The 25,603-nt window shown below is 32.8% G+C and overlaps 2 protein-coding genes across 2 annotated transcripts; one reads left to right on the top strand and one right to left on the bottom strand.

Annotated features, from left to right (window-relative positions):
- Window positions 1-570: 570 nt before the first annotated feature.
- LOC144965897 (ciliogenesis-associated TTC17-interacting protein-like) lies at window positions 571-17,071 on the top strand. The gene is made up of 10 exons (XM_078901724.1): window positions 571-754; window positions 4,788-4,885; window positions 5,265-5,509; window positions 7,006-7,092; window positions 7,788-7,848; window positions 8,542-8,645; window positions 10,361-10,485; window positions 11,538-11,614; window positions 11,966-12,054; window positions 13,563-17,071. Exons 1-10 carry the CDS (start codon window positions 714-716, stop codon window positions 13,812-13,814), a joined length of 1,179 nt encoding a protein of 392 aa, XP_078757850.1. The 5' UTR covers window positions 571-713; the 3' UTR covers window positions 13,815-17,071.
- Window positions 17,072-18,158: 1,087 nt separating this feature from the next.
- On the bottom strand, window positions 18,159-25,553 carry LOC144965896 (cytosolic iron-sulfur assembly component 2A-like). Its single transcript, XM_078901723.1, has 6 exons — window positions 25,277-25,553; window positions 23,630-23,766; window positions 22,774-22,938; window positions 22,401-22,450; window positions 21,347-21,392; window positions 18,159-20,328 (listed from the first exon to the last, which is right to left on the bottom strand). Exons 2-6 carry the CDS (start codon window positions 23,712-23,714, stop codon window positions 20,225-20,227), a joined length of 450 nt encoding a protein of 149 aa, XP_078757849.1. The 5' UTR covers window positions 23,715-23,766; window positions 25,277-25,553; the 3' UTR covers window positions 18,159-20,224.
- Window positions 25,554-25,603: the final 50 nt, after the last annotated feature.

Here is a 25,603-nt window from a genome sequence, read left to right as displayed (position 1 = left end):
TAGAAACCTGAAACCTGGATAAACTCCGTCTCCATGTACATAATAGCTCTGAAGGACTACTCTACTTCTGAAAAAAAAGGTCTATATAGCAAATGCCATTGTCTTTCAGAAACCAACTTTTTCTTTTTAACTTCACCAACTCGACTTACAATATCGTTGTTTCACGATTGCTGTTATTCGTTTGTTACTTAATCGTTTGTTTCATTCATCGTTTTGTTGATAAAGTGGAAACCCAAAACGCCCACAGTATCTGTCTTCGTTTAATAAAATGGAGCTTACAATTCAATACTTATCGTTATTTTTTCCCACGATTTACTAGTAACTTTAGCGGTTTGTTTTTGTGCAATAAATGTAATCAATAAAGCTATCATTCAAATTAATTGCGATCACCCCCCCCCCTCCCCCCTCAAATTGTGCAATAAATGTAACCAATAAAAAATATTCAATTTTTATTGCGATCACACCCCCCGCCCCAAAGGCATTCAGTGGGACAAGCTGAGTGACAATGGTGACAGTTGACAAGTGACAAGTCAGTCTTTTCTGTTGACTGACAAGAGTTATCTAACGTGTGTACCGGAAGTGAAAATTTCCATAGAGACTCGGGCAGCAAATTTTCACAGACATAAATAAATGAGATGAAAGTGAAGATAAGTGTTTTGTTTTTCTAACGAATGGACGTATAAAGAAGCTTGCTATAGCCTGATTTAAACAATATGAGTGGACCAACGAGTGTAACTTCACACCATTCTCCCAGGTAGTTCCATGCCTTTATCAATTTGAATGTAAATTTTTCAATGTCACACTGTACTGTACTGTACTGAACTGAACGTGAACTGTGTGTTTTGTTTGCGACATTTTTGGTGATGAAGATTGTTGATTTTGTTCAGGCATTTGTCCTGACTGCACTATCAACATAGTTACGTTTAATAAAATAACAGCTGATAGTTAAGTTGAATAAGATAATAGCTGGCAATGATTTCCAAATTAATTGGTTCTTCTTTTCATATTCCATACGACACCCTCAACTCAGTGTCAGTGTCAGTATTCAGTATGTCAATAACAATAGATATCTGTGCTCTGTGACTGTTTGTCATTGAAATTGAAGTCAATCGCCAGGAAACCGTTTTTCGCATTTTCGACTGTCTTCGAGTCAGAAAAGAGATTTTGTAACCCGAGCACCAACAGTCACCCGAATCCGGGCAAATGAAAGGTTTTTCTTCAATAATAGGCACTTTAGTGAGCAGCAGCAGTGGCAGTCAAATTGTGACCCAACTCGCCCATAGGAAAGTTGTGACTAGAAATTGCCGTTTGCGTTTTGGGGTTCAATTAAAGGTGCATAACTTCGTTATAAATATAAAGATGACTCTATATCTATGCGCAGACACTTTTTAACTCTGCGCCGAAATGCCATGTTTACATTATCTTCTCATCATGGCTGCCCGACGATATCGATATTTTAAATTTAGTTATGTATTATTTTAAATTTAGCCCATAATATTTTCAGTACTATTATTTACTATGTTTTTATTTTGAATACATTTATGGGGATTTTATAGTTTCTGTTTTAAAAGTTCGTATATTTATTCTCTTTGTGGAATCCGATATTAATAATATCGATATTTTAAAAATAAGAATTGCTTTAATTTTATTTCATTTTGCCATCAAGTCATCAAGTTTCTTACCCATATGTTTAGATATGTTTGTTATCATTTGTATCCATATTCTAAAGGCCTTAGCCTTAATAATTATTATGGGGAGAAGTTCTATTAGTATTAGTTATACATTTTGGCACCCCCACACATTGAGAGAGAAGGGGGTGGGGGGAATAAAATTATATTAATTGTCAGTTCAAATGATGTAATAGCAATAAACCCAAAGTGGTTCAGCAGAATTTTTTAAAGTATTAAAAGCCAGAACTTTCCTTCAAATTAAAATAGGGAATCCATTTCAATATATTTGAACTTTTTCAATCTACCATTTTATTTATATGCAATTAATTTGCCTGAGGTAAAAATAAACTCATTATGTCATTACGCAACATGTTTATATCTTTTCATTTAAATACTCTCAAACCCTTTTTTATTCTCTATGTATTAAATCAAAGAGGGGAATTATTTTCAATTGTTTCAGTGAGATATTGGGGATAAATCCAAAAGTGATATATAGCAAATTGTTTCTTACGTCTAGCCGAGATTTTAATTATGTAACATTTGCGTCATATTATGTAATATTGTGTTAATTTGAAATGTTTATCTTCCTCTTTATTAATGTAAATGCATTGTCCTCAAAAAGACGAAAATTTTGGTATACAATATATGATAAGAACTCCATATTGACTGTTTTAACCATTTTTTATTAACATCACGCGATTTCGGTCACAACTTTGCAATGGTAATTTTGGGGTAAAAATCGGTCTGAAATTTCAGACTTTGAACTGCCATAAATACATTTCTAATCAAGATAGAAACAAAATTCAAACTGCTTTGTAATCTGTGTTGCCAGCTCTTTCAAGTGTGTGAGTTACATTTAGAATTTCTATTAAACTCTCTAATTGTAAATGAAAATGCTAGATATATTTACTTCCCTTTTTTTTTTTTGAAAAGTCAGTTACGGAGGTCCATAATCAGTCAACTCCCATCGCTGCAGAAGTTTTTATTCTCAATTGTCTTCTGATACTTCTCTCCTCACTTCATTTCTTGTTATTTTATCATCATTATTTTGTTGGGGTTTTTTGGGTTTTTTTTGTTGTTGTTTGTTTTGTTTTGAAGAAAAACGTTTCATGTTTCTTGTCACTTGTTGAACTTGTCTTTAGTATCTGCTATTCCAGAGAGATACTCTCCACTTTCTGTTTTAGTTTTAACACCTATTACCATGCATTTTGTAAAGGCTTGTAAAACCCAAACGTCAGTTATATTAAAATTCATCGTCTGTCATTTTTCAGAATATTTTTCAAAGTGACTATTTCTCTGAATGCTCGGGAAAATAAACTTTATCTCTATTTCTCTGAACGGTTTCCGTTCTCAATATTTTTTGGGTTATTTGCGAGAGTGTGTGAATGGTGAATGTGTATGTATTTTTTTGGGTTTTCTTTTGCCGGTGCTTGGGAGCTCTGTCTTTTATTCCCAACTTTCTGTTAGACTTCTATCTTGAATTTGTGCTATCCTGTCTTTCAACCTCTGTTCCCGACTTGAGACTTTGGCTTTGTTTTTTTAGGTTTACTTCTGTTCTCTCTTTGATAGTGCAGCATGAAGTGCAGATGTGAACATGCCGCAGAGTATTCGCGATAGGACAACTTTTTTATAAAATCTGTCTTTGTCAACAATATGCCTAAAAAACGCTAGCTTGATGATTTGTGAGAATTCCCTGTCCACTCTTTGAGCATTTACTTTTGCATCGACCTCGCATCCGTAACCCATCAGCTTCTAGAGGCTAGCCGACCATTCAGAGAAATAGAGTTCAAGTTTATTTTTCCTGAGCATTCAGAGAAATAGAGCCGGCCTTTATTTTTTGGGGGCATCTTGTAATTGCTGGCACCACAGCCAGTACTTTGAAAGAGTTGGTTGACTTGGTGAGGTTTGACAAGATTCTGATGTTGACTCAGTGAAAGATCTCTCTTGAAGAAGTGTATCTTAAATTCCAACTTTATTCAGATTATAGAGACTAATTGATTCTTGAATGCTGACTTACCTCATATCTTTTTCTTTTGATTAATTCACTTAACCTCTATGCCCTAACGGCTGACTTTGAAAAAGATTATTTGTTCTCTGCCGTGTTGAAAGATTGCATAAAGTTTATTTTTCTTCCTTTTTTTTATGTTAACAATATTATAGAGATAAGAAGAAAAAAAAATGTTTTAAATGTTTCAATGTTAGCAACTGGAAAATCAAATGTAGTTGAATCTTCACTAGTGTGTTCATTCATATACCACAATAATTCCTGTCACAAACTCTTATTCTTCTGAAACATTACTACCATATTATAGTTTAGACGTTGTGACTTTTAAAACCAAAGTGGTAGAGTGCTTTTAGCACATTCAGTGGATATTACATTGCATACAGGATCGTGCATTAAAAAAAAAAAGATTTTAAAACGTTGGCAATACTAGGAGTCATTTGCTTTAATACTAATCTCTTTCCAATTTCCACCATTGCACTAATATTAGAGGCTGTCATTTGAGGCCTTTGTATGCTTATTGTAGGATGCCGGAATAAGTGAAGAAAACCTGGTTCCTTTTGTACTTTTATAACTTAGCAAATATTAACTTTAAAAGACTAACATAAAAGATATTTTATGCATTGAAATGATCAATCACTGAAACTCGAGAAAACTGACTAGACTTTTGACACTGCAGAGCCAGTATCATCCAGTATTCATTTATGTGATGATTTATCAAAAAAAAAAAAAAAACATTAATCGTGGAATGAATAATTAAATGACAATTTTCCCTTGTTTGATTGTGAGTTCAAAAACAAAATATAGGAAAGTATCTTTTCCATCAAATTAATAGGTTACTTGTCAAAAAAAAAAAAAAAAAAAGAGGAGACTCATGTTGATTTACTTTAAGAACATGATCATCTTAAAAATGTTATCTTCCAGAGGCATATTTCATAGACAGGGCAAAGTGAGACAACAAGCTAGTTTAGCTGATGTTTCACACTGCACAACTAGTCAGTTGATTGGCTAGTAAATTCTTTTGCAATGCAAAGTGCCATCTGAGCTAGCTTTTTATCTTTGCTTTGCCCGATCTATGGAACACTTCTCTCATTGCACTGTTTCCTCTCCTTTAGTGTATCTGGTGGGGTTTCTGATCAAGCTGCAGTACAGCCTACACCTGTTGAAATTCCAAAAGCAAGTAATGAGGCCTTGAAGTACTTGGAGGAACTCAGTAAGAGATAGCAATAAGACACTGTTAAAGACATAAATGATGAGACAATGTTTCCACGGCATGAAAGAGGATTTCAAGCTTTCAGTAGTAAACTTGGCTTGTATCTTTGTGTGTGATAATGTATAATTCTTATCATGACATTTATGATGGATCGTTGCATTGGAGATAAATTAACATCACAAGACATGAGTCTACAAACTCTATCATTGATACAAAGTAATAATTCACATTTTGATAATTTTAACTTAATGCCAGATTTGGATAGTGGGTCATAACAGCTTTTGCATAAAAGTGTGACATGATTTTGTTAAAGATGGAGAGATATTCAGAATGTGGGCCACATAACCCATGAATAATATTATGATCTTTTCAATTCCAGTTCCTGAAGAAGATTTTAAATATGTCATGTTTGATGACAACTTGGTCACAGTATCCGATGCTGGAAAAGAACTTGGAGAGTTCACTGTCACAGTTGAGCCTACCCGATATAAAGGTCTAGAATGTTTCCTTATTCATGCAAATAGCCATGGTTCTATTGATGGAGTTCCTTGTGGTACGTCTATTGTTTGTCACGTGTCCAAATGTCTGGATACGCTAGAGCAACAACATCATGAATATGTTAAGGTGAGTCGATATTAATGGGAAGTATTGGTTTGGATAGGCTAGCCCCTTTGTAGGGGCTGATAAAATCAGAATCCATAGATATTTTAATGACACATTTGGGCAAATTAAGATTCATTACTCCCTCTAGATTCATTTATTCTTTTACCAGTTGAAAACAAGCACTGATATTACTCATGCTATACTCATCATTAGTTTTAAAATAAGGTCAACTACGTGCAAAATCATAAATGTGTATAGACCTCCAAACACATCAGCTAAGCTCATTGTTGGAAGAATTTTATCAAATGCTGTCAGAACTGTAGATTAAAAAATCACTTTTTATATTGACTGCAGATTTTAATTTCGACTTTTTAGCTACATACTTTGTTAACAAGTTAAACCGTTTAATTCTTGACCATGATTTCATTCCACATATAAATGAACCTACTTACAAAACTGACAGCCTTTTAGACTAGGTTACCTCCCCTAACCATAATTCCCCATTCAAATATGCTAAAGTTATTGACCTTGCCATCTCAGATCACAAAGGACTCTTCATTTTTATCAATCCTATAAAATGGTATGCTCCATTGCTCCAATATCAATTCTATAAAATCAAGTAAAACAATCAGAAATTTAGGAGTATTTTTAGATAGCGATTTGGGCATGAATTCACATGTTGATAATCTATGCAAAAGTTTAAATTCACATCTCTAGAAAATTGCTAATATACGATCCTACTTGACTAAAGATGTAACGAAAAAGCTAGTAACAACATATATATTATCAAGATTAGATTATTGTTATTCTGCTTTGGCTGGGATAACTAAAGATAAAATTTTAAGACTTCAAACAATTCAGAGTAGGACTGCAAAATTAATTACAAAACAAAAGAGATATGAACATTCGCTGCCCATTCTGTTTGAATTGCATTGGTTGCCAGTGAAAGAAAGGGTTAAATACAAGATCGCCCTTATCTGCTTTAAATATCTTAATGGTTTAGCTCCTAGGTATCTTAATGAATTCATAAATGTCTGTTCTCCATCTAAATGTTACGGTCTTCATCTGATCATGCTAAGCATCAAGTAAACAACACATCAAATTATTTATTTTATGGTTGGAGATTGTTTTCACACTTGGCCCTCAGATATGGAACGATCTTCCCAGGGCTATTCGTGAAGTGTCAATGTTTTTAAATCAAAGCTTAAGCATTACTTTTTTACAAAACATATTGTAAAGTCTCTGTCAATGTTTCACATTTATTTGATAAAGATATTTTGTTTGTTTGTTTTTGTTTTTGTTTTTTCTTCTTCTTTTAAGTAAAAACTGAAAATGAAAGGATGTCTGTTTGTGTGGGTCTTAGTCATATTTTAGATTGTCATTTTTGTCAATGTGAAGCGCGTAGAGCATGACCTAGTCATGGTTATGAACTATACAAGTGCTATACATAATGAGAAATGTGTATTTTCATTCTGTCACATGTAATCTATTTATGCCATCCATATTCTCACTTTCAGCTTGACAACTGTCCCTTAGATAGGAAGACATTCCTGGTTAGACAAAGTGACAGCTATCAAATCAACAGAGTCATTACGCAAGGAGAGGTAAAAAGACGGTCGCTTACTGCAAATATGATCAGTTTTAATGACAAATTGGCTATCCCATATTATTTAAAAGTTTTGAAAAAGTTAATTGGATAATATATTTAGCATATTAAACCTTTTTTTTATTTTAAGACCATTCAGTTTTTAAGGTTGAAATGAAACACTCACATTGTGTTCTGAACGAAACTTAGCTTTGACATAAAGAAGTGTTAGTCAACATAAGAATTTTGAACCATTATGGGATAGATGGGATAGCCTCGATAATAGCCTAGATGGGATGTCTTTTTTATAATCCGTTTATCATGTGCATTTCAAATGTTATTTTAATCTCTTCTAATATGCAAACCCCATTATTTATTAAGTGTTGAGGAAAAAAGAATGAATATCTTGTGTCTCTTTTTCTCTTTCTCATTTTCTAAACACAAACTATTTGTTCATTTTTGCTCATTTTAAGTAATTTGTCTTGATAAAGTTAAAACCAGTAAGATCCATAATCATTGATCCTCTATTATTTATTTATGCTTAACATATCTTCATATTTGAATCGACCAAAATTGTATTTTTACTTGCTAGTCAACTAAATAGTTTCCATTTATTTATTTTTCCACCCAATAAATTTGCTATAGCATGATTATTGCCCATGTAATGCTTCACAAATAATTCCTCCATAACTGTTGCCATTGTTGTTCTTTCAGGATGTACAGAGAACATCGAAAACTATTCCTCTTGATCAGATGAAAGGATTTGTCTCAGAGGGTATGTATCTATATTTATACACTCGTAGAGGAATGTGATGGCTGCATACACAACAAAAGTAACAGGGCTGTAATATGAATATTATACCTTTTGAGTTAAGATAATAGTCTTGACTTTTTGCTACCCCCTTTTCATTAAGAATGAACTCTAGAAAAATAAAATTGAGATTAAACCCAGATTGATCAGAATTATGAAATTCACATTCTTTATAAGTTGAAGGAGCAGAAGTCTTTTTTTTAATTAAGGTTTTTATTATTACTCAAATTTTATAGGTAAAGCTCAATATCAAATCAATGACACCAGGTTCACCCGACATAATACTTTTCAGACCGTTCATAGCATTTAAAGGAGTTTCTAATGTCAACATACAGAAAAGGAAAAGCTAGCACAATTTTTTCTTACTCTGTAATGTTCAGAGATTGTTTGTCCTTGTATTGCAGCATTAAGTTTCCACCTTTACTCGTCTAAGTCTAAGGATATCAATATTCTTATTTGATTTTATTAAAACGGGCAGGTATTGAGCCTTTTGTTTCCAATTGACTTTATGAGTCTCTCATTTGCCCATCTTTCTATTGCCCTGGTGTTTTTCATCCCCTCAGTTACAAGACAACTGAAGAGTCACCATTTTTTGTCCATCTTTCAAGTCTTAAATGCAATACACTTAAATTCTATCGGACATTGTTTCTTCAACAGGCTCCAATCTACTCCTTCACAGACTTCTCATCGAAAAGAGCATGGAAACAGAACTGCAATTCATTTCATTTGATTCTGAGACAAATTTGTGCCAAGTTGTATATGTAAGTCATGAGAAATATATGGTTTTATCTGGCACTCTCCATTCCCTCCATTTCTCTTCATTGTTGATATAAGTTTTTTTAAACCCTTCATTATTGGTATAAGTGCCCGCTCCACACTTTTTCTGAATATGTAAGTCCTAAAAGCTTGCTTCTTCTTTTTAACTATCCTCTCAAAATGAATGGCAGAAACTTGCTCATTGACCTCAAGACATACCACCTAAATTTAGAATTACCACTTGATAACCTTTTAACCCATTGCTGTCCGGGCATAATCTGAAAAAATGTCTCTCACAGACCATGCGAGGGGAGATAACTCTTCCAAATGTCATAGTACACTTCATTAAAAAATTAATTGCAAGTATGTGAGGCATGCTAGAAACAAAATAAAAGCTGTTTTGGAAAGAAGAATGAATGGCCTTTAATTTGATGTATTGTTTTGGACTATTGATTCATATTTTGATTTGAAAAAAAATGTTAAAGTTGAAAAATATGTAATAATATTAAAACACATGAAATCCATTGTCAATGTCATCAAAATACGCATCCAACTCAACCTCAATGTCTGATTCAGTGTCTGAATGAGCACTATCATCATCACTATCCATTAAAAAACGTTGATCACACCCGAGAATTAAGGAATTCAAACGTGATTCCAGCAACAACAAAAAAAAAAAAAAAGGACGTTACCACAACCGATTTGGTCGACAAACTTCAAAAAATCACAGCAGACAAACGAATTGAGATAAAAACGATCGGGAAATTTCTAGTTTCACTTTCACCCTTTCTCTACTTTCGTTTTCTAAATAAAAAGAAGTGGTTCTACACACGTTTTTAGTTTATGGGTTCAAAGATGCTGGGTACCTGGCGGGCATGGGTGAAAGTTCGCCGGAAAAATCCGGCATGGCCGGATTTTTATTTTTGAAAAAGAGGTCTCGCCGTTTGTTTTTTTTTTGTCTGGCCGGAATTCGAAAATGAAAAAAAACGGCATTTATATAATTAACCGCACTTCTGTTTTTTCCTCTTATTGGTAGTTGCAGGATTTTTTTTTCTGAGCACCTGCCTTTGCAGGATTAATATCATTGAGTAACTTTCACCCATGCTGGCGGGCGATATCGGGCGATTTGGACTGTTTGAGATGTTTTTTTAGCGGGCGATTTGGGCGGCAATTATTACTTTACAGTCCGAACACTAAAAAAAAAAAAAACAACAAATGTCTCAAGATCGATTTCTTTATTGAAGATGCTCAGTCGTATTTTCATCATTTAGAGAAAATTGTAATTTTTTGTCATTTATTTAGCGACTAGAGAGAAAAAATACTTGTCTTTATTACATCATAAAACAATACCCTGAATGTTTTGAATATTTTAATTTTCACTGGTGATTCTATGCTGTTCAAAAGATTGTTTGAGATTGTTAACTTATTTACTATCTGCAGGTTTTGAAAGTCATCTCAATGATTGAAGTTTATTTATTTTACATTTAAGTACGTGCTTACCAGTGAGTCATAAAGGGTTTTGTTATTTGGTTGTTTTTGTTTTGTTTTTTTTGTAATGCGCATATACACCCGTCATTGCAAGGTGAGCATGACACAAAAGAAATGTTTTTTTTAAAAATCTTTGTGTTTTTTCATCTTTGTTGTGTGCATTTTTGATTTAGCTTGCTTACTTCTTTGTTATCCTAATATAATTTATGTTGATCAAATTAATTGTTTTCAGAAAAGCCTGGATGAACGTACACAAACTGTGGAAGATGTGGAGCTTAGGGTGTATGGGATAGAGAGAACAATTAACTCAGTTGTTGATTTACCTGTTACATGGCAGTCATATTTCATGAATGATGGGTTTGTATTTAGCTTTCTCTTATTTATATGAAGTTTAAATTTACTTTTGATGGTTTGCAAAGGTGTTTGTCATTTTTTTAAAATATATATAAAATTCCAACATGGAAACCTAATCTGAATCTCGGAGTTCAATTGAGTGATTGATCAAACATAATGGTGAAAGAAGCAATTAGAAAACATTAAACAAAAGAAGCATAACGATGTATCGTACAGATCCAATGATGAAGACGTGGTACAGCAATTTGTGACACAAGAAATGTGCAAATGTCTGTCCTTTAAACATAGCTGCCAGATGTCTGCAAATTAGCAGATTTCCGCTATTTTAATTTTTCACACTATCGTCTACTCCTCTGATATTCCGATAAACTGACTCCTCATCTTTTGGATATTGATAGTGATTCCTGCCACCATGTAGATAATGTATATAAAACACTATATGTGCCCTTCCATGGTTTAGCTGAAAGACTTTTTAAATATTTTTACTGACTTTAAGTGCCCCTCTGACCAAAGAGTCTTTATGTGATTTTTATTTTTCATTTGAAATAGTGGCAGATATATTAAATCTTTTCATTCTCAATAAATTTAATCTTTTTTTCTCGACTTTCGGGAAGTTTTCTTACTTTTTTTAAAATTTTCCATTGGCAGGCATGTTTAAACCTTAACATCAAAATTTAGGAAATAATTAGCAATAAAAAAAGAAATCGTTTATATACTTGGTATTTATTTTTAGAAATGGACTATCTCAAATTAGTTCAAATTTGAAGTGTGTACTTGATGAGAGTATGTTATAAGGATAAAAAATAACCTTCAATGTTATTGAAATAAAATGGAATTATTTTTGGAAGTGATGAACGGTTTCAATGGGGTATTATTGTAGTAAGTGTCCTTGAGCACCTCTGGGGAAATATTATTCTTATTATCATTACTATCCCTAATATATCTTTAAATGATAATGCAAACCTTTGAGTGGCATAGCTTGATCAACTATTTATTGATTTAAACCTCATACAGTTTGAAATACCAATAAAATGATAATATCCTTCATTTGACAGACATCTGACCAACAGAGTTCAAGTGGGATCCCCAGTTACAATGAAACTTGCTAAAGTTCCACAAAGAATTGAAAGAGGTAAGCTGTATTTCTTCGTTTGATGTAAAATGTCAAGGGAATTCTAAATCAATTACAGTGGAATCCTGATAAAGCCAATACAGATGGACCAGATAGATTGGTTGACTTTAAGCAAGGTTGACTTTATCCAATATGAATGGAACAAACTTAGATAAAGAACATAACATTTTAAACCAACAAGAGGTGTTGACTTTAAGAGTGTTGATTTCATAATTTTCCACTGTAGTAAGATTGAAAACAGTCATCTCAAGTCATTCGTTGTCATTTCTTGGTTTTATAACCCTAACTCATGTTTTCATTTGCTTAATGAAAAATAATTTCACTGCTTTTTATTTTTCTTATTATTCTCAGACGAGGAAACCCCAAAACCAGTGTTTGAAAAGAAGGAAATAAATTGGGAGGAAGACATGCAACTTCATTCAAAATTTCTCGACCGTAAAGTAAGTCACATGCATAATCTACGTCTTGAACCAACACAAAATGTCATATTTAAAAGCAAAAAATGTTTCAATTAGATCATGAGCAGTCAAATAACATTTTTGTTGGACAATTCCCAAATTGGGAATTCACAAAGTTTTGCCATCTTCCGATTAGGCATGTTGAGAACCTGTCTGATTCATTTTTATACATTTGATTTGAAATAACACAACTTGCTAGGAAATTTACATACAGTGCAATCCCTGGATAGCGACATTGCCCAGGATCGGGAAATTATGTCGTTATCCAGGTGTGTCGTTATTTCAAGGTTTTCAAGATGGCGGAAAAAGGGGGCGTGGTGAGACCTGTGAATACATACAGTACAATGCGCTGACAGTGCCTGAGAGACGACACATCCTAACGACGTCAAAATGTGTATTTCTCCTGTTTACAAAGGGATACCAGTTATACTTTCAGTCTCCCATTGTATTGTCATTGTTTTGATCGTAAACAGTGCTCCAGCGCTATTTAACAAAACTAGGAATAAATCAAGAAAATCAAGTGCCAAAATTATAATATCGCACAAGAACACAGATGCTCACATCTACTTTTAATACGTATTAATTGAAGTCCATGCGATGTTGATGATGGGTTTTGAATATCAAATTTTCTATTTAAGTGATCCATAATTTACAAGCACTTAAAATTGTTAGATTTACATCTTACGGTATTTAAAAAAAAACCCAACTAGGTATTACCCGCAATAATATCCAATTTGGACTGAAGTTTAGAAATACAATAATTGATTTTGTAAATCAAAACAATAAAGTGAAAGAGGCTGTCATTGTTTTCCCATCTATTCCAACGTGTATTATAATATAAGACCATAAACATCCATAATTGTGGCCATTGGATACAGCATTGCCCGATATCAGTTTACCTCCATTGACCTCAGACAGGTTGTTAACAGGGAAGGTTATTGGACCCTTGAGAGTTCCATCCACTGATAACTTCTTTTGCTGTGGTTCCATATGAACTAGTGCTGAATTCATGCAGTGTAGTAAACATGCGCTCTGATTGGTCAGTAACAAAGCGATCTCATTGGGGGGGGGGGGGGGGGGTGAAGCGTTTTTTATTAAGAGTATGAGATGACGATGGTCGGGTATCAAGAATCTGTTTCAACTGCAGTTTGTTGCTATAACGATGTCGCTAAACAGGGGTTTTACTGAAATGTATGTTGCTATTTGGGGTTTTTTATTACTAATAATATACAGCAAAAAATTTGGGACCAGACGTCAATGTCGCTATCCAGGGGTTATTGTTATTCAGGGGTGTCGTTATCCAGAGGTTGCACTGTATGCTAATTTTGAAAACTTTTTTTTTCTCTCCTTTTCAACTCTACAAATAAGCAATTTAGAAAACTAAATTACATATTAATGATAAAACATTATTCCTTGTTAAATACATGTTAATGAATAGTTCTTTGATTTGATTTTTTTATTATTATTATTATTATTCCTTGAATTTCTAGGAGGAATTGAAGGGAGATCATGTAACATTCATGCGAAACCATCCAGAGTTGCGGGCTTTGCTGGCTGACTTCTTACAGTTTCTACTCCTTCGAAAACCGGATGACGTGATAGCTTTTGCCGCCGAGTACTTTTCTGCTTTCTCAACATCAATGCCAGATCCATCCCCATACTTGGCTTCCAATGCTCCAACTCCATTTCCTGCTAGTAGAACCAATACTAGAATTGACGAATTACGAGCACCAACTCGATAAGAGAGTGACTGCTGAACTTTTTATTTTTTTAAATGTTACTGAATTTTATTTTACATCATTTTATTTTAAAATCTGGTCCATTCCTTCATTAATAAATTTTTCTCGATGACTGATATTTTAGTCGTCGATAATAACAAAAATTAATATATACTGAATGGAGCAGTGTGTTTATATTAAAGTGTTTCTGTCAAGTATCAATGTAAAGTATTTATGTGATAAGAAAACTCGAACAGTATTGTGATATTAAATAAAAATAAATTTATATCTTACCATATTTTTAAGTTTGGTCTTGAAGAGGGTCACAATCAAATAAATTGCAGACTTCATTTTTTGTTTTAATTTTATATAGGTGGTAAGTCTAATATTAATATTATTTTATTGTTAATGGGAGATAAGTCTAATATTATTTTATTATAAACTGGAGAAATCTTTTATTTTGTTTTCAAGCAAACAACTTCAACGTAAATACATGAAAACAACTGCTGTGTGATAATAGGTAAAGATGTTTGGCTGCAACCATAATGTGTTGGGTATTTTTTTGTTGTTGTTTTTTTTAAATTTATTATTATTATTATCTGCGTGTGACTCCTAACAACTCAATATACTGCTGTGATAATTATACATGAAAAATAATATTATCTCCAACTTGATTATCAGAATATTTCTTTGATGTTCTTTTATTTATAATTAAGTCAAAGTTGAAATTGCTTTGCCTTCACAGTGATCTAAATTTCTACGTTCCGTCAAAAGTTGCTTATCAAACGAATGAAATGCATGTTGCTGACAAATCTGCAATTATTTAACATTCTTGTTTTTTAATTTAACAACTGATACTGTTCTACCAACCCTCTTCACAACTTTGAATTTGCCTATAAATTATTTCCTTAAAAGATCAATATATATATTATGTTTATAATTTAAGGTGAAATCTGCATTGAGTCAACACTCATAAAATTAACTTGTATTTAAAGTCAACACATCTTGCTGGTTCCAAATTTTCTGGTTTTTATCTAAGTATGTTCCATTGATAATGGATAAACTCAACCTTTCTTATAGTGAACAATTCTTTTTGGTCCTGCGTTGTTGACTTTATTAGGATTCCACTGTAGTAGCCCTACTCATTTCAGACTAAGCTTGCTGTCACAAATTTAGATTTTTCATGCCGTAATTATTTTGCTCATATAAAAACAAAACAAAAGGATTGCCTCTTGACTCTTATGATGATGGTGATTAGTTGAGAGAATTCATTTTGTTAATGCCGAGTAACAAATAGTTTGAAATACTCAACATTCATTACAATTTATTACTTTTTTGAACCAGGGAGAATTGCAATGGATGCATTGGAACTGAAGCTCACAAGCAAACTGAGTTAATAGGAAGCTCAGCATGTCAAAGTCAAAGAAATAAATCATGAATTCAAAGTCAACTGTTGAGAAAGAAATATAAAATTGGTTTTTAAAAATTAGACCCAGGATGAGATTAAATGCCATATGATAATGAACTGTATTCTAGATTCAATTCAGTGGGTTTTAGATTGATTATTTTATCTATATGTTCATATAGGATCTTATAATGTGGTGGCTAGAACAAACGGTGTAAGAATTTTGTCGAATGTTTAGCATAGCTTCCATTTGATATGACTGCTCAAGGCTGTGCTTATCAACTTGATATAAAATTTGAGGTAAATGTTCAACTGCAATGTTATCAAATATACACATACATATATAGTAGTATATAGCTTTGCTAAATGCAAGGACTGCTCTAAAAGCAGGACGACAATCCCAATAGGTGCTTCCATTTACTAGGAGCAATATTTTACTTTTAATTTTTTAAAAAGAGTTTTGAAATGCCATTTTGATTGTAATGATAAAAACGGAACCACTTGTCGCACTCCCAGATCAGGTCCTATTAATGAAATTAAATTATCATCATCAATTTATTTCTCCAAAGTTACAATGCTAATTTTTGTTTACACTTTCTTTTTGTATGGGTAAATTTGTCATCCTATCTCTGTGTGAAGGTAGCAAGTCTGTTGAGTAAACTTAAGCAGATTGATCACAAGAAGATCTGCTTGTGACGTGGAAGAATGTAAACATTATGGATTGTTTTGTGACTCCTCTTTTTTCTTTGCTGCCACTCGGTGTATCCATCTCATGTGAAATATACTTTGAGTTTTGCAAGTTTTGCATCTAATGAATTTCGAAAACTACAAATGTTAGGACGAGCAAAATGGTTCAATGAATGGATGTACTTATTTTGATTGGACAAAAGTGGGAAATAGTTGTCGAAAAAAAAATTTCGTGAAGATAAGCACGAGAGGCTTAAAAATATGCATTGTAGATTTGTGTTTGTGTGAAAGTAAATGTCTTTTGTTTAAACCTATAATATATGTATATTTCAAAATTTCGGTTAAAAGGTATTTCATAGATGGAATAATAACAAAAAAATAAGAGAAAAATCGAAATATCTGTTCAGTAAATCTTGATGACGATAAGTGTTCATGAAACATAAGTTGGTGGGATACAAACTCGACAAGGAATTTAAAAGCTTAATTCTATATTATTATAATAAATTAAATCTTTCTCCACAAATATATAAAAAGAAGCTGTGTTAAAGTGATCGTGTTTGGAATGCAGTTTGTTTTATCAATTAAGTTAATTTTTATTTAGCTGAATGGGTTTTTTGATTTCTTTTTTTTCTGAAGTTGAATTTCATAAAGTATATTTTTTTAGAATGTACGTGTCATAGATGGATAAACATGCCATTTATTGATTCTCGTTGAACAAATTTACTGATTAAGTCTTCGGTTACAATGCAATTATTAATTCATTCATTAAAAACTAAAACAAAGAAGAAAACTACCAGTCACTTTAAAAGGTGGGTTTTTAAAAATTTTGATTTTTAAAAATTGCGCCCTACCACACAGCATCTTAGCTGCTGTCGCCTGGGCATTCCAAGAAGGAATATAGATAATCCATCAAACAAACGTCTGCTGTCAACAGGAATCACCCATTTTATCCAAAGTTTGATATAATTTTAACAAATGTATAAAAAGAAGAAAATATTTTGTTCAAAAGGTTGGAGAGTTGTGAGTGTACATACAGAAGAGTATAGAAAAAGATTTTAAAATTAACTTTTAATTTATGCAGCAAAAGTACCTACTTGAAATAAGATGCAAGTTCCCTCCATTCAAAATGTAAGAATTGGAGAATGAGACATGATCAATTTTTCGAACAATAAATTGTGTATAAATTCCATTTGTTGTTTTTACACGAATTATTTCAATGATAATATGTTAAATAACAATCAAAAACAATATGGCTCGGCAGTATCTCGTCTTGTCACAAGACTCAAGAGATGTTAAGCATAGTCATTGGCAGTATAGGTGACAGTGAAAAATTCTGGTCCTGTTGTTTCCTTGGGTAAAGCACTTAAAACACATTACCCCAGTTGACTTGGGTGCGAGTGAGTACTCGGCTACGGGCAGTGATAGATATAAGAGTTACAGTAAAAAAAAATTGTCCAATAGGCAACTTGTACTGTATGAAATGGAAATATGATTCCATATGGCCTGTTGGGAGAATAAATGAAACATTGTAAAGTTCACTGAGCATGGTAAATCGGTAGAAATGTGCTATATGAGTATGAGTGTTCATTTTTTAAAAACTCATCAAGACTGTCCAAAAACTCAGAGTTGGAGAGCTCTTAACTATATCCGATGTTTGAAGTGAAATTCCTATTTTGTAAAAGTTCAAGACTTGATTGGTTTACTGTCATTATGGGTTGGCAGCTCTAAAGCACCCCGTTGGGAAGTGGGGGGGGGGGGGGGGGGGGATGTGTGACATATGATGACACACCTTGCAGCTTATTTTGTGTGGAAACCAAGTATCTACTGGTGAACACCTCTGTGCCATGCTGCAGTTCATTCCAAAAACGGACAGAAATAATAGATGGTTGTATAAAAGGATTGTACAAAATTAGTTCATTTTCAGCATCAATAAGAAGGAAGAGGTGTGATTGTCAAAATAGCAAGCCATTGCTAAAGTTACTGAAATCAGATAATTATGGCTCCAAAAAGTTATCCTCCCCCTCTCTCTCTCTAATAAAAAACGTCTGCAAATGAACATACCCAGGTTTTCTTCTGGGACAAGAACTAAAAACCAAATAGGAGCGGAGGAAGACTAAAATAAAATACAAGAGGGCAAAGGGGGGGGGGGAGAGAATCGGAGACAATGGATATAGCACGAGGACAAGAGCACAACCCATCATGAGGTGGTGGTAGGAGGAGAGGGGATCAAAAGAAATTTTAAACAATATAAAATAATGAATATTGAACAAAGCAAGTAAGGAATATAAACAATTTATTTTCTAAACAAATAAACAAACAGATGCATTACATCTTTCATTACTTACACTCAATAATCCTTTAATCATTCAGGCAAAATCTTTCGTAAAATACAATATCTCATTGCACTTTTCTTATACAACTAATGTTTGTCTCAAAAAAGTGTGAATGAAATAGTGCTAGACAAAGCAGTAAAGAAAAATACAAGAAAAAAAAAACATCCTGAATATCAGCGTGACTCAACTGGGAATCGAACCTAAGACCTCCAAATTACAGGTAATCAGGATGTCTGAGGTTCGATCCTCAGTCAAGGCAGGCTGATTATTTTTCCTTGTCTAAAATTGTTTCATACACATTTTTTTCAGATCTTTATCATACACCCTAATTTGTCACAACTCCCCATTTGGGGAGATTATAATTCGATCTAGAAGCCAGAAACATTTGTTTCACATGCATAGCCACTGTTCATTACATACGAATCAAAATTTACGAATTGCAATTTTTTCTCCTCACAATTTATTGGTGGTCTCTTCAAAGATTTCATTTTTAATGGCTTTTTTGAGAGAATTGACTTGGACTCACAACACCTAAATAAAGTCATAAGGTTTGAACCAGTGATAAGACACCTTGATGGTATGTTTTAATTAAGAAAAGGCATTAAGCAGACATTTTATTCTCCTCACCCAACAGTGATTATGGAGCTGGATGTTAGAATTGGTATATATATAAAGTAGGCCTACTTTGCAAATAAACTAACGCCCTATCCGATGTGGAGCAAGAAATCGAAACTGCCGGTTTGACCATATGAAAGTATGAAATACTCCAGCTTCGTGGGCCTTATGGCTCTCTGTAACAATTGCATTAAAAAAAGCTAAAGGACTTACCATAAATTATATTTATTATTCACAATTTTAAATACTTTATCTTGACTGTTCACAAATTTTCTATTGACAAAATCTATATTCATGCCCAGATTTAACTACGAGGCGTGTTTCAGAATTAAGTTTCCCTCTTCTATAACTTCACTTATTAGCAACCTAGAACTACTAAAATTTGAGAGAATATGTAACCATATCTAAGAAATCTCAATGCCAAGTATATTGATTGTCGTTTCATAGAGCTTTGTACTTTTGCTCCTTGTAAAAGCGTAATCAGAAAATGGCAGAGCGAAACATTGATACAACCTTCTCACACTTTGATGCTTAGGTTGTCATCAAATTTTCAACTCTCTCGCCAGGTCTGCTGTTGCAAAACACAGAAACTTTTGGAAAGTTTTGTAGCACAATACTCCTTCTATTCAAACTTAGAAGGTGGGTCAGTTGAAGATGGGAGATCTGACATACAGGATGAGGAATACACTGGGATATCTCCAGTTGTCACTTGTGGCAATACTGTTGGGACAACTGAACTGGCCTGTCCTACCTGGTCAAAGTATTAACAGAAACTATTACAGATTCATTCTAAAAGACAAACTGAGACCAGCGATACAAAAAAAAAAAAAAAACAAGACCCACTTTGCTTGACCGAAGTATCATTCTGCATCATGACAATGCACCTGTTCATAAGTCAAGAATTGTGACTGAGCTTCTCGAGGGCTACTCTAGCAATTGTTGGAATACTCACCCTATTCACAAGATCTTGCCCCATGCGACTTCCATCTCTTTGCTAAGGTGAAAGAAATGCTTCAAGGTATTTAAAGACAAGGACCAGAATGCAATGATGATCTTGGACAAATAGCCACTGGTCACCATCCTTGACCGTAGGGACCACCAAATGCAGAAGTGTGGAGCTTAACAGTTCTTATGTTGAATAGGTAAATGAATAAAGTTTCATTTGATACCCAACACAAGGTTATTCATAATATTATGCGCGACAGGGAAACATAATTCTGAAACATGCAGCTAGTGAAGAACATAATATAATATCAGAATTCTCTCAGTTAATATTACATATGCTTCAAGTATGGCACAATCTTATATGAGAGCAACCTCGTCAAGACATATGTGTATTTCCAAAGGGGAATGGATTATTGCATAGAGTAGAAAACATCTAATGTTGCATTGCATCAATAACCACCACTATCGTCTATACACTCTTGTATCAATTTCTGCAAGTTTGGATTTTCCATTGCAGCAGATATTCTCTCTTTGTCGTTGATTTGTTTATTTACTGTGGAATGAAATAAAGAAAAAGCATATATGAATAGGAATTCACAACTAAAATTACACAGAATTACATTTAAACTGCGTGAGATCACAGTAGTTCAATTACCAGAACGCTATACTGGATATATTATGATAAAAAAATTCTTGGATTTACATATTTGAACATCAACACCCTTTTACACTATAAACTGAGTAAACTGACAAACAAAAAATAAACCAAGAATATTAACTAATGAAAAAGGAATGGAGAAACCCGAGACAAGAAAATTCATCTCTTTCAAAATTAGAATTTCTCTCCTTTTCCTTTTTTCACAGAATGAACTGCAAACATTTTCTCATTTTCAAGAGAAAAGTTTCGCAAAGTATTATTGAAAGAAATAAGTACCTTTCCTCTTTTCTTCCATCGAGAAATTCCCTGCAAATGGCTTTTTGAAAATCTAAATTGTTTTGATAATTCACAAAATTGTACCTAGTGGAAATACAAACTTCTCTCTTTTTGAGTAGAAGTCTACAGTTTCAATCATTTTAATAGCTTTCAAGACCAAGACCCTATAATTGCTGCACAAAAGTCTTCGAGAAGTATGAATCTCTTACAAGTAGGAATATGAATTTACCAATTACTTTATTCAAATCAAATAAAAAATGACTAAATGAACAGTGATGTACAAGAGCAATTTATGAAGACAAATGTCAATAGAGGAGTATAATGACACATGAAAAAATGAATATAACAGCTTCAAAAAATATCAAAATACCCAACGCGAAATATTACAGGCGCTAAACCCTTCTTCAGCCAAAAACAAACAAAAAAAGAAAACACAAATACATTACTTAAAAACCAGATCGACAGCAGTTATGTATTTATGTTTTCATTGTTTATTGTTGTTGGCTAAAGAAGGGTTTTGAGCCCGAAACTTCCCATGTTTTGGTACTTTTTTTCTTTTTTGAAGCTGTTATATTCATTTTTGTTTATAACTTTTAATATTTAAATTGTAATTTATGATTTTGAAGAAAAAATTTACTTTCATCAGCGGTATCATGCGTCCCTTTCTTGATATTGATATCAATCTGAAATAAAGAAAAAGAGAATTCTTATTACACAATCCTTCATACAAGTAAATATGCAATCATCATAGAAAGAAAAATCAGCTTTCTTCAGTCATAACCTTAATAACAATAATAATAGTAATAGATCTTTATTGACAATAAACAAGGCAATTTGTCATTTAGTTACACTTGATATGTTAAATGATAACTACACACACACACACACACACACACATATATATATATATATATATATATATATATATATATATATATATATATATATATATATATATATATATATATATATATAGATATATGAAGTTAACCACATCATAGAGACTGAAATAACAAACATTTCTCTTCTTCCTATCCTCTCTCTCTATCTCATGCAAATGCAGGCACCCACAAATACACACACACAACATGGATTCAAATTGTTTTCAATTTGTTACACACCTGTGGTGGTCTGACATTAAATATTATTATTATCATCTTAACAGTTTAATCAATAAATAAATCAACCAGTCATTCTTTGGATTAGATGTATTTAATGAATTATTCAACACTTTTATTGCTGATGGAACGAATGTTGATTTGTACTTATTGGTCCTGCATTTAATCTGACAAAACCTGCTTCCATATGAGACTGAATTCATGGTATAATATATGCCTATTTTTTATTTTGATGGTTGCAAATGCATTTTTTTTATCAATCAGCTTTTCATGAATTCTTTATATGCCATCAAGAGGATGGTTTATGATCTTTATTGCCTCTTTGATGAATTTTGAAATCTTTGACTAATCTGTAAGACCACATCTTCCAAACCATATAGTCCAGCCAAAGGTAATTACACCTCTAATCCATGAGTTATAAAAAGGTACCAAAAAAAAATACATGAATATTTAGGTAATTTATTTTAACTTTAATTTTAATTTGATATTAGAATTCCCCATTGAAAATAGCCAATCTATATTATTATAATTGTCTTCTACAAACATGAAAATCGCACATGACCCAATACTTACCTTACATTTTTCAGCCAAACAAGTTTCCAATTTGGTTCTTATGGACAGACCTGAAAGATGGAACAAATTATTAAATTATATAAAATTGAATCATTAATTCTTTTAAAAAGTTGACTTGGGGTAATACAGGGTTACATTTCCAACCCTGCCTCAGCTGCTTACAAAATCAGAAAGTTGACAGGTGCTGACTGACATGGAACAGAAATTTTCTAAATCATGAAAATGTAGGGTAAGCTGCTGTTCATTTTTTTTAACGATTTAAAACATTTTACCGTTCACAGTTTTGTACGTAATAGGAAAATTGTTTGATAGAATTGTTTAGCACCATTCGAAAGAAAATATTACCAATGGTAACAAAGTAAAAGGCAATTACCTATAATGGATGCAAGGCTGCAATGAGGCACAGTTGGAACGAATTCTATATTGGCAATAATTTGACCGTCTTTGAGTCTTTGAACTACCACACCAGATTCTGAAACTACATTCAGCTCTTCAAGGTTTTCTGTTTTCTCCGGATCCCTTATACAAGCAATAAGGTCTGTGAATGTATAATAATTATCATCAATTGAAAATTACATTAAAGCTTCTAAGCCGTTATGTTTTCACTGTGATGTATTTTCTACCTATTCTTACCTAACTCTACCTTAACATTCACATAAAAATGTAAATAATGGTGCTTGAAGCTTGAAGAATTTTTATGTGAATGTGAAATTTAAGTAAAGAATATTAAATTCATTTTTTTACAGTGGGACACAACGAGGTCAGAGGCCCAGACCCGAAGACTTTGTTGAAACAGAATTCCACTGTATAATAAAACATGAAAAGAAAAAGGAAGAATATAATGCATCAAAAGTACTATCACCATCTGTATAGATATATGTATGTATAAAGCCCATTTTTCTTGCATTCCAATGACTAGGAACTTAGCCAGGGACCACTCATAAAAAAAATTTTTTTAATAATGATGATGATGATGATAATAATTTTTTAAATGGTGGTGATAAGGTGATGGATGGTAATGTGATGATGGATGAGGACGATGATGATAAACAGAGTAAAAAATTAAGCAGATGCACTTGCCCTAAATACTACAATGAAATTTTTATCGCAGTCAGTATCAAACAGCCAATAAAAGTCCTCTTCCTCACTTTGCAAAATACTGAATACAAGAAATTATGGTAAATGGTGACTTGACTTGCTATTATTGTAAGATTGCTTGCCTCACTTACCATAAATGGTTTCAGTAAGAATCTTGTCATCTATATCTGAGGTCTTTTCCTCATCAGCATTGTTATTTGAGCCAAAGGTAGACATGACTTCAAGTTAGAAAAATCAGCAGATACTCATGTTGCGTTCATTAAAAAACCTGATATAATAAAAATAAAATAATGAAAGAAACTAAATAGAGTTATTAGAGTCAAAATTAATGTAATTATTTAACTAACCAAATAAAAGATACTTTTAATCATAATATTATCATTGTTACTACGTATATCTTCATGAAAGCATGGGAAGCTAAAAGAAAATATTACAAAAATATTACTTTACTACTTTACTTAGGCAAGCTGCCTAGTTATAATTTAATAAAGCTTACTTACAGCCAGACGAGAAAAGATTTAAGGTGGCGTTTTTATGCACCTCCGTTGGAGGTGTATAAAAACGCACTGTTTTTATGCACCTCCGTTGGCGGTGATGGTAAATTAATGAAAATGTTGCTGCATACGTCCATGAGGTTTAAATAGTTTTAGATTGTAGTTTAGCACACTGCTTAGTGATTACCGATGTACGTTTATACAATGATAATAAATGAAAGAATAATAACAATAATTTAAAAATTCAAAAGTAAAACGAAACATGGCACACAAATACTGATCTCAAATAAATAAATAATTTTAGAAAATTAAAATCGAAGTTTTTTAAACACATGATAAAAAGTTTTTGAAAAAAAAAACAAACAAACAAACAAAAATAGAAAGAAAAAAAAAATGATGTCTTTCTCAATAAAGTAAACTTTAAAAAAAAAATATTTCTACAATGGGAATCGAACCCAGTACTTTCAAGGTTAGAGTCTGACAGCTTGTCCACTGGGTTACGGAGCCACCTGACTGTTCATCAGATTTAATAAGGTCTTTCTAAAACATTATTTTTCCTTCATTCAATGCAACTTCTATTTTCTGGTTTTATATTTCGATTTTTTAAATTCTTCTTCCTTTGATTGCCCACAATCAATTGGTTGATTATTATGGCAAATATGAAACTGCTTTCTAATCTCTCTGTATTCCTTGTTTATAATCGTTAGTCTAAAATCAATTTCCAGGGACATTCAGGGGTCGTCAACGTTGGTCAGTGATGGTTTGTGTAAGGTCTAAGCATAGCAACTTGCCACAAAAGCATCAATTGTACTGGCTTCGGTCACTTTAGCGTCAAGCTGGTTCCAGTCTCTGACCGTACGCGGCAAGAAGGAAAAATCACGGTATTGTTTATTATATTTATATTTATTAACAAAAACATCCTACAGATGTCACAATATAACTCTCGCCGTGTCCAAATACAGAAACACAATTTCGCTGATGAAATTGGGTGGAATGCGCATGCGTGACGGAGGTGCATAAAAACACTACGTTAAATTCAACTTGGGGACTTCGCCAAAAGAGGAGGAGGAGAAGAAGAAGAAGAAGAAGAAGAAGAAGAAGAAGAAGAAGAAGAAGAAGAAGAAGAAGAAGAAGAAGAAGAAGAAGAAGAAGAAGAAGAAGAAACAGGAGGAGGAGGCGGAGAGGAAGACGAAGAAGAAGATGATGATGATGATGATACAGAATTTAAATATCTATCTAGATAGCCTTTAACTTTAACAAAACGAAGTGTGCACTCATTCTTACTTTAGCTTTCACTTTCAACTTTTCAACTGTGACCAGACTAATATTTTACAACTCCACTCTGTCCAACAAGACTAACATGTTGTGATCATTCAAGTCAAGGGGTTGAAAACATCTTTCTTTTCTTTTCTAATTTGAAGGTCTAGTCTCGGTAGCCTAGTACTATCTAGATAGCATAAGAAGATGTGCTTGGCTTGAGGTTGAAGTTTCTCGAGTCCAAAGCTCTTTTCAGTAGTTTACATTGTGAAACAGATCAGAGTAGCTTCCCTTGTTACAAGTCGTTCTATTCATTTTATTTGTTCCAGGGTTAAATTTTCTCAACCAAACTAT

The sequence above is a fragment of the Berghia stephanieae genome, chromosome 2 (genome assembly GCF_034508935.2).
Source record: "Berghia stephanieae isolate SIO BIC M18660-M18661 chromosome 2, UCSD_Bste_1.3, whole genome shotgun sequence".
Classification (NCBI taxonomy): Eukaryota; Metazoa; Mollusca; class Gastropoda; order Nudibranchia; family Aeolidiidae; genus Berghia; species Berghia stephanieae.
The sequence above is the reverse complement of the archived record's forward strand: the minus strand, read 5'-3'. Positions and strand labels throughout refer to the sequence as shown.

Bases quoted from the DNA above. Each gene is read 5' to 3' on its own strand.
- LOC144965897 (XM_078901724.1), top strand. From the start codon at position 714: ATGAGTGGACCAACGAGTGTAACTTCACACCATTCTCCCAG. The intron at 755-4,787 runs GTAGTTCCATGC...CCTCTCCTTTAG, and splicing joins ACTTCACACCATTCTCCCAG to TGTATCTGGTGGGGTTTCTG. The intron at 7,849-8,541 runs GTATGTATCTAT...TTTCTTCAACAG, and splicing joins GAAAGGATTTGTCTCAGAGG to GCTCCAATCTACTCCTTCAC.
- LOC144965896 (XM_078901723.1), bottom strand. From the start codon at position 23,714: ATGTCTACCTTTGGCTCAAATAACAATGCTGATGAGGAAAAGACCTCA. The intron at 22,939-23,629 runs GTAAGTGAGGCA...ATACATTCACAG, and splicing joins TCTTACTGAAACCATTTATG to ACCTTATTGCTTGTATAAGG. The intron at 22,451-22,773 runs GTAATTGCCTTT...TCCATCTTTCAG, and splicing joins CAGCCTTGCATCCATTATAG to GTCTGTCCATAAGAACCAAA.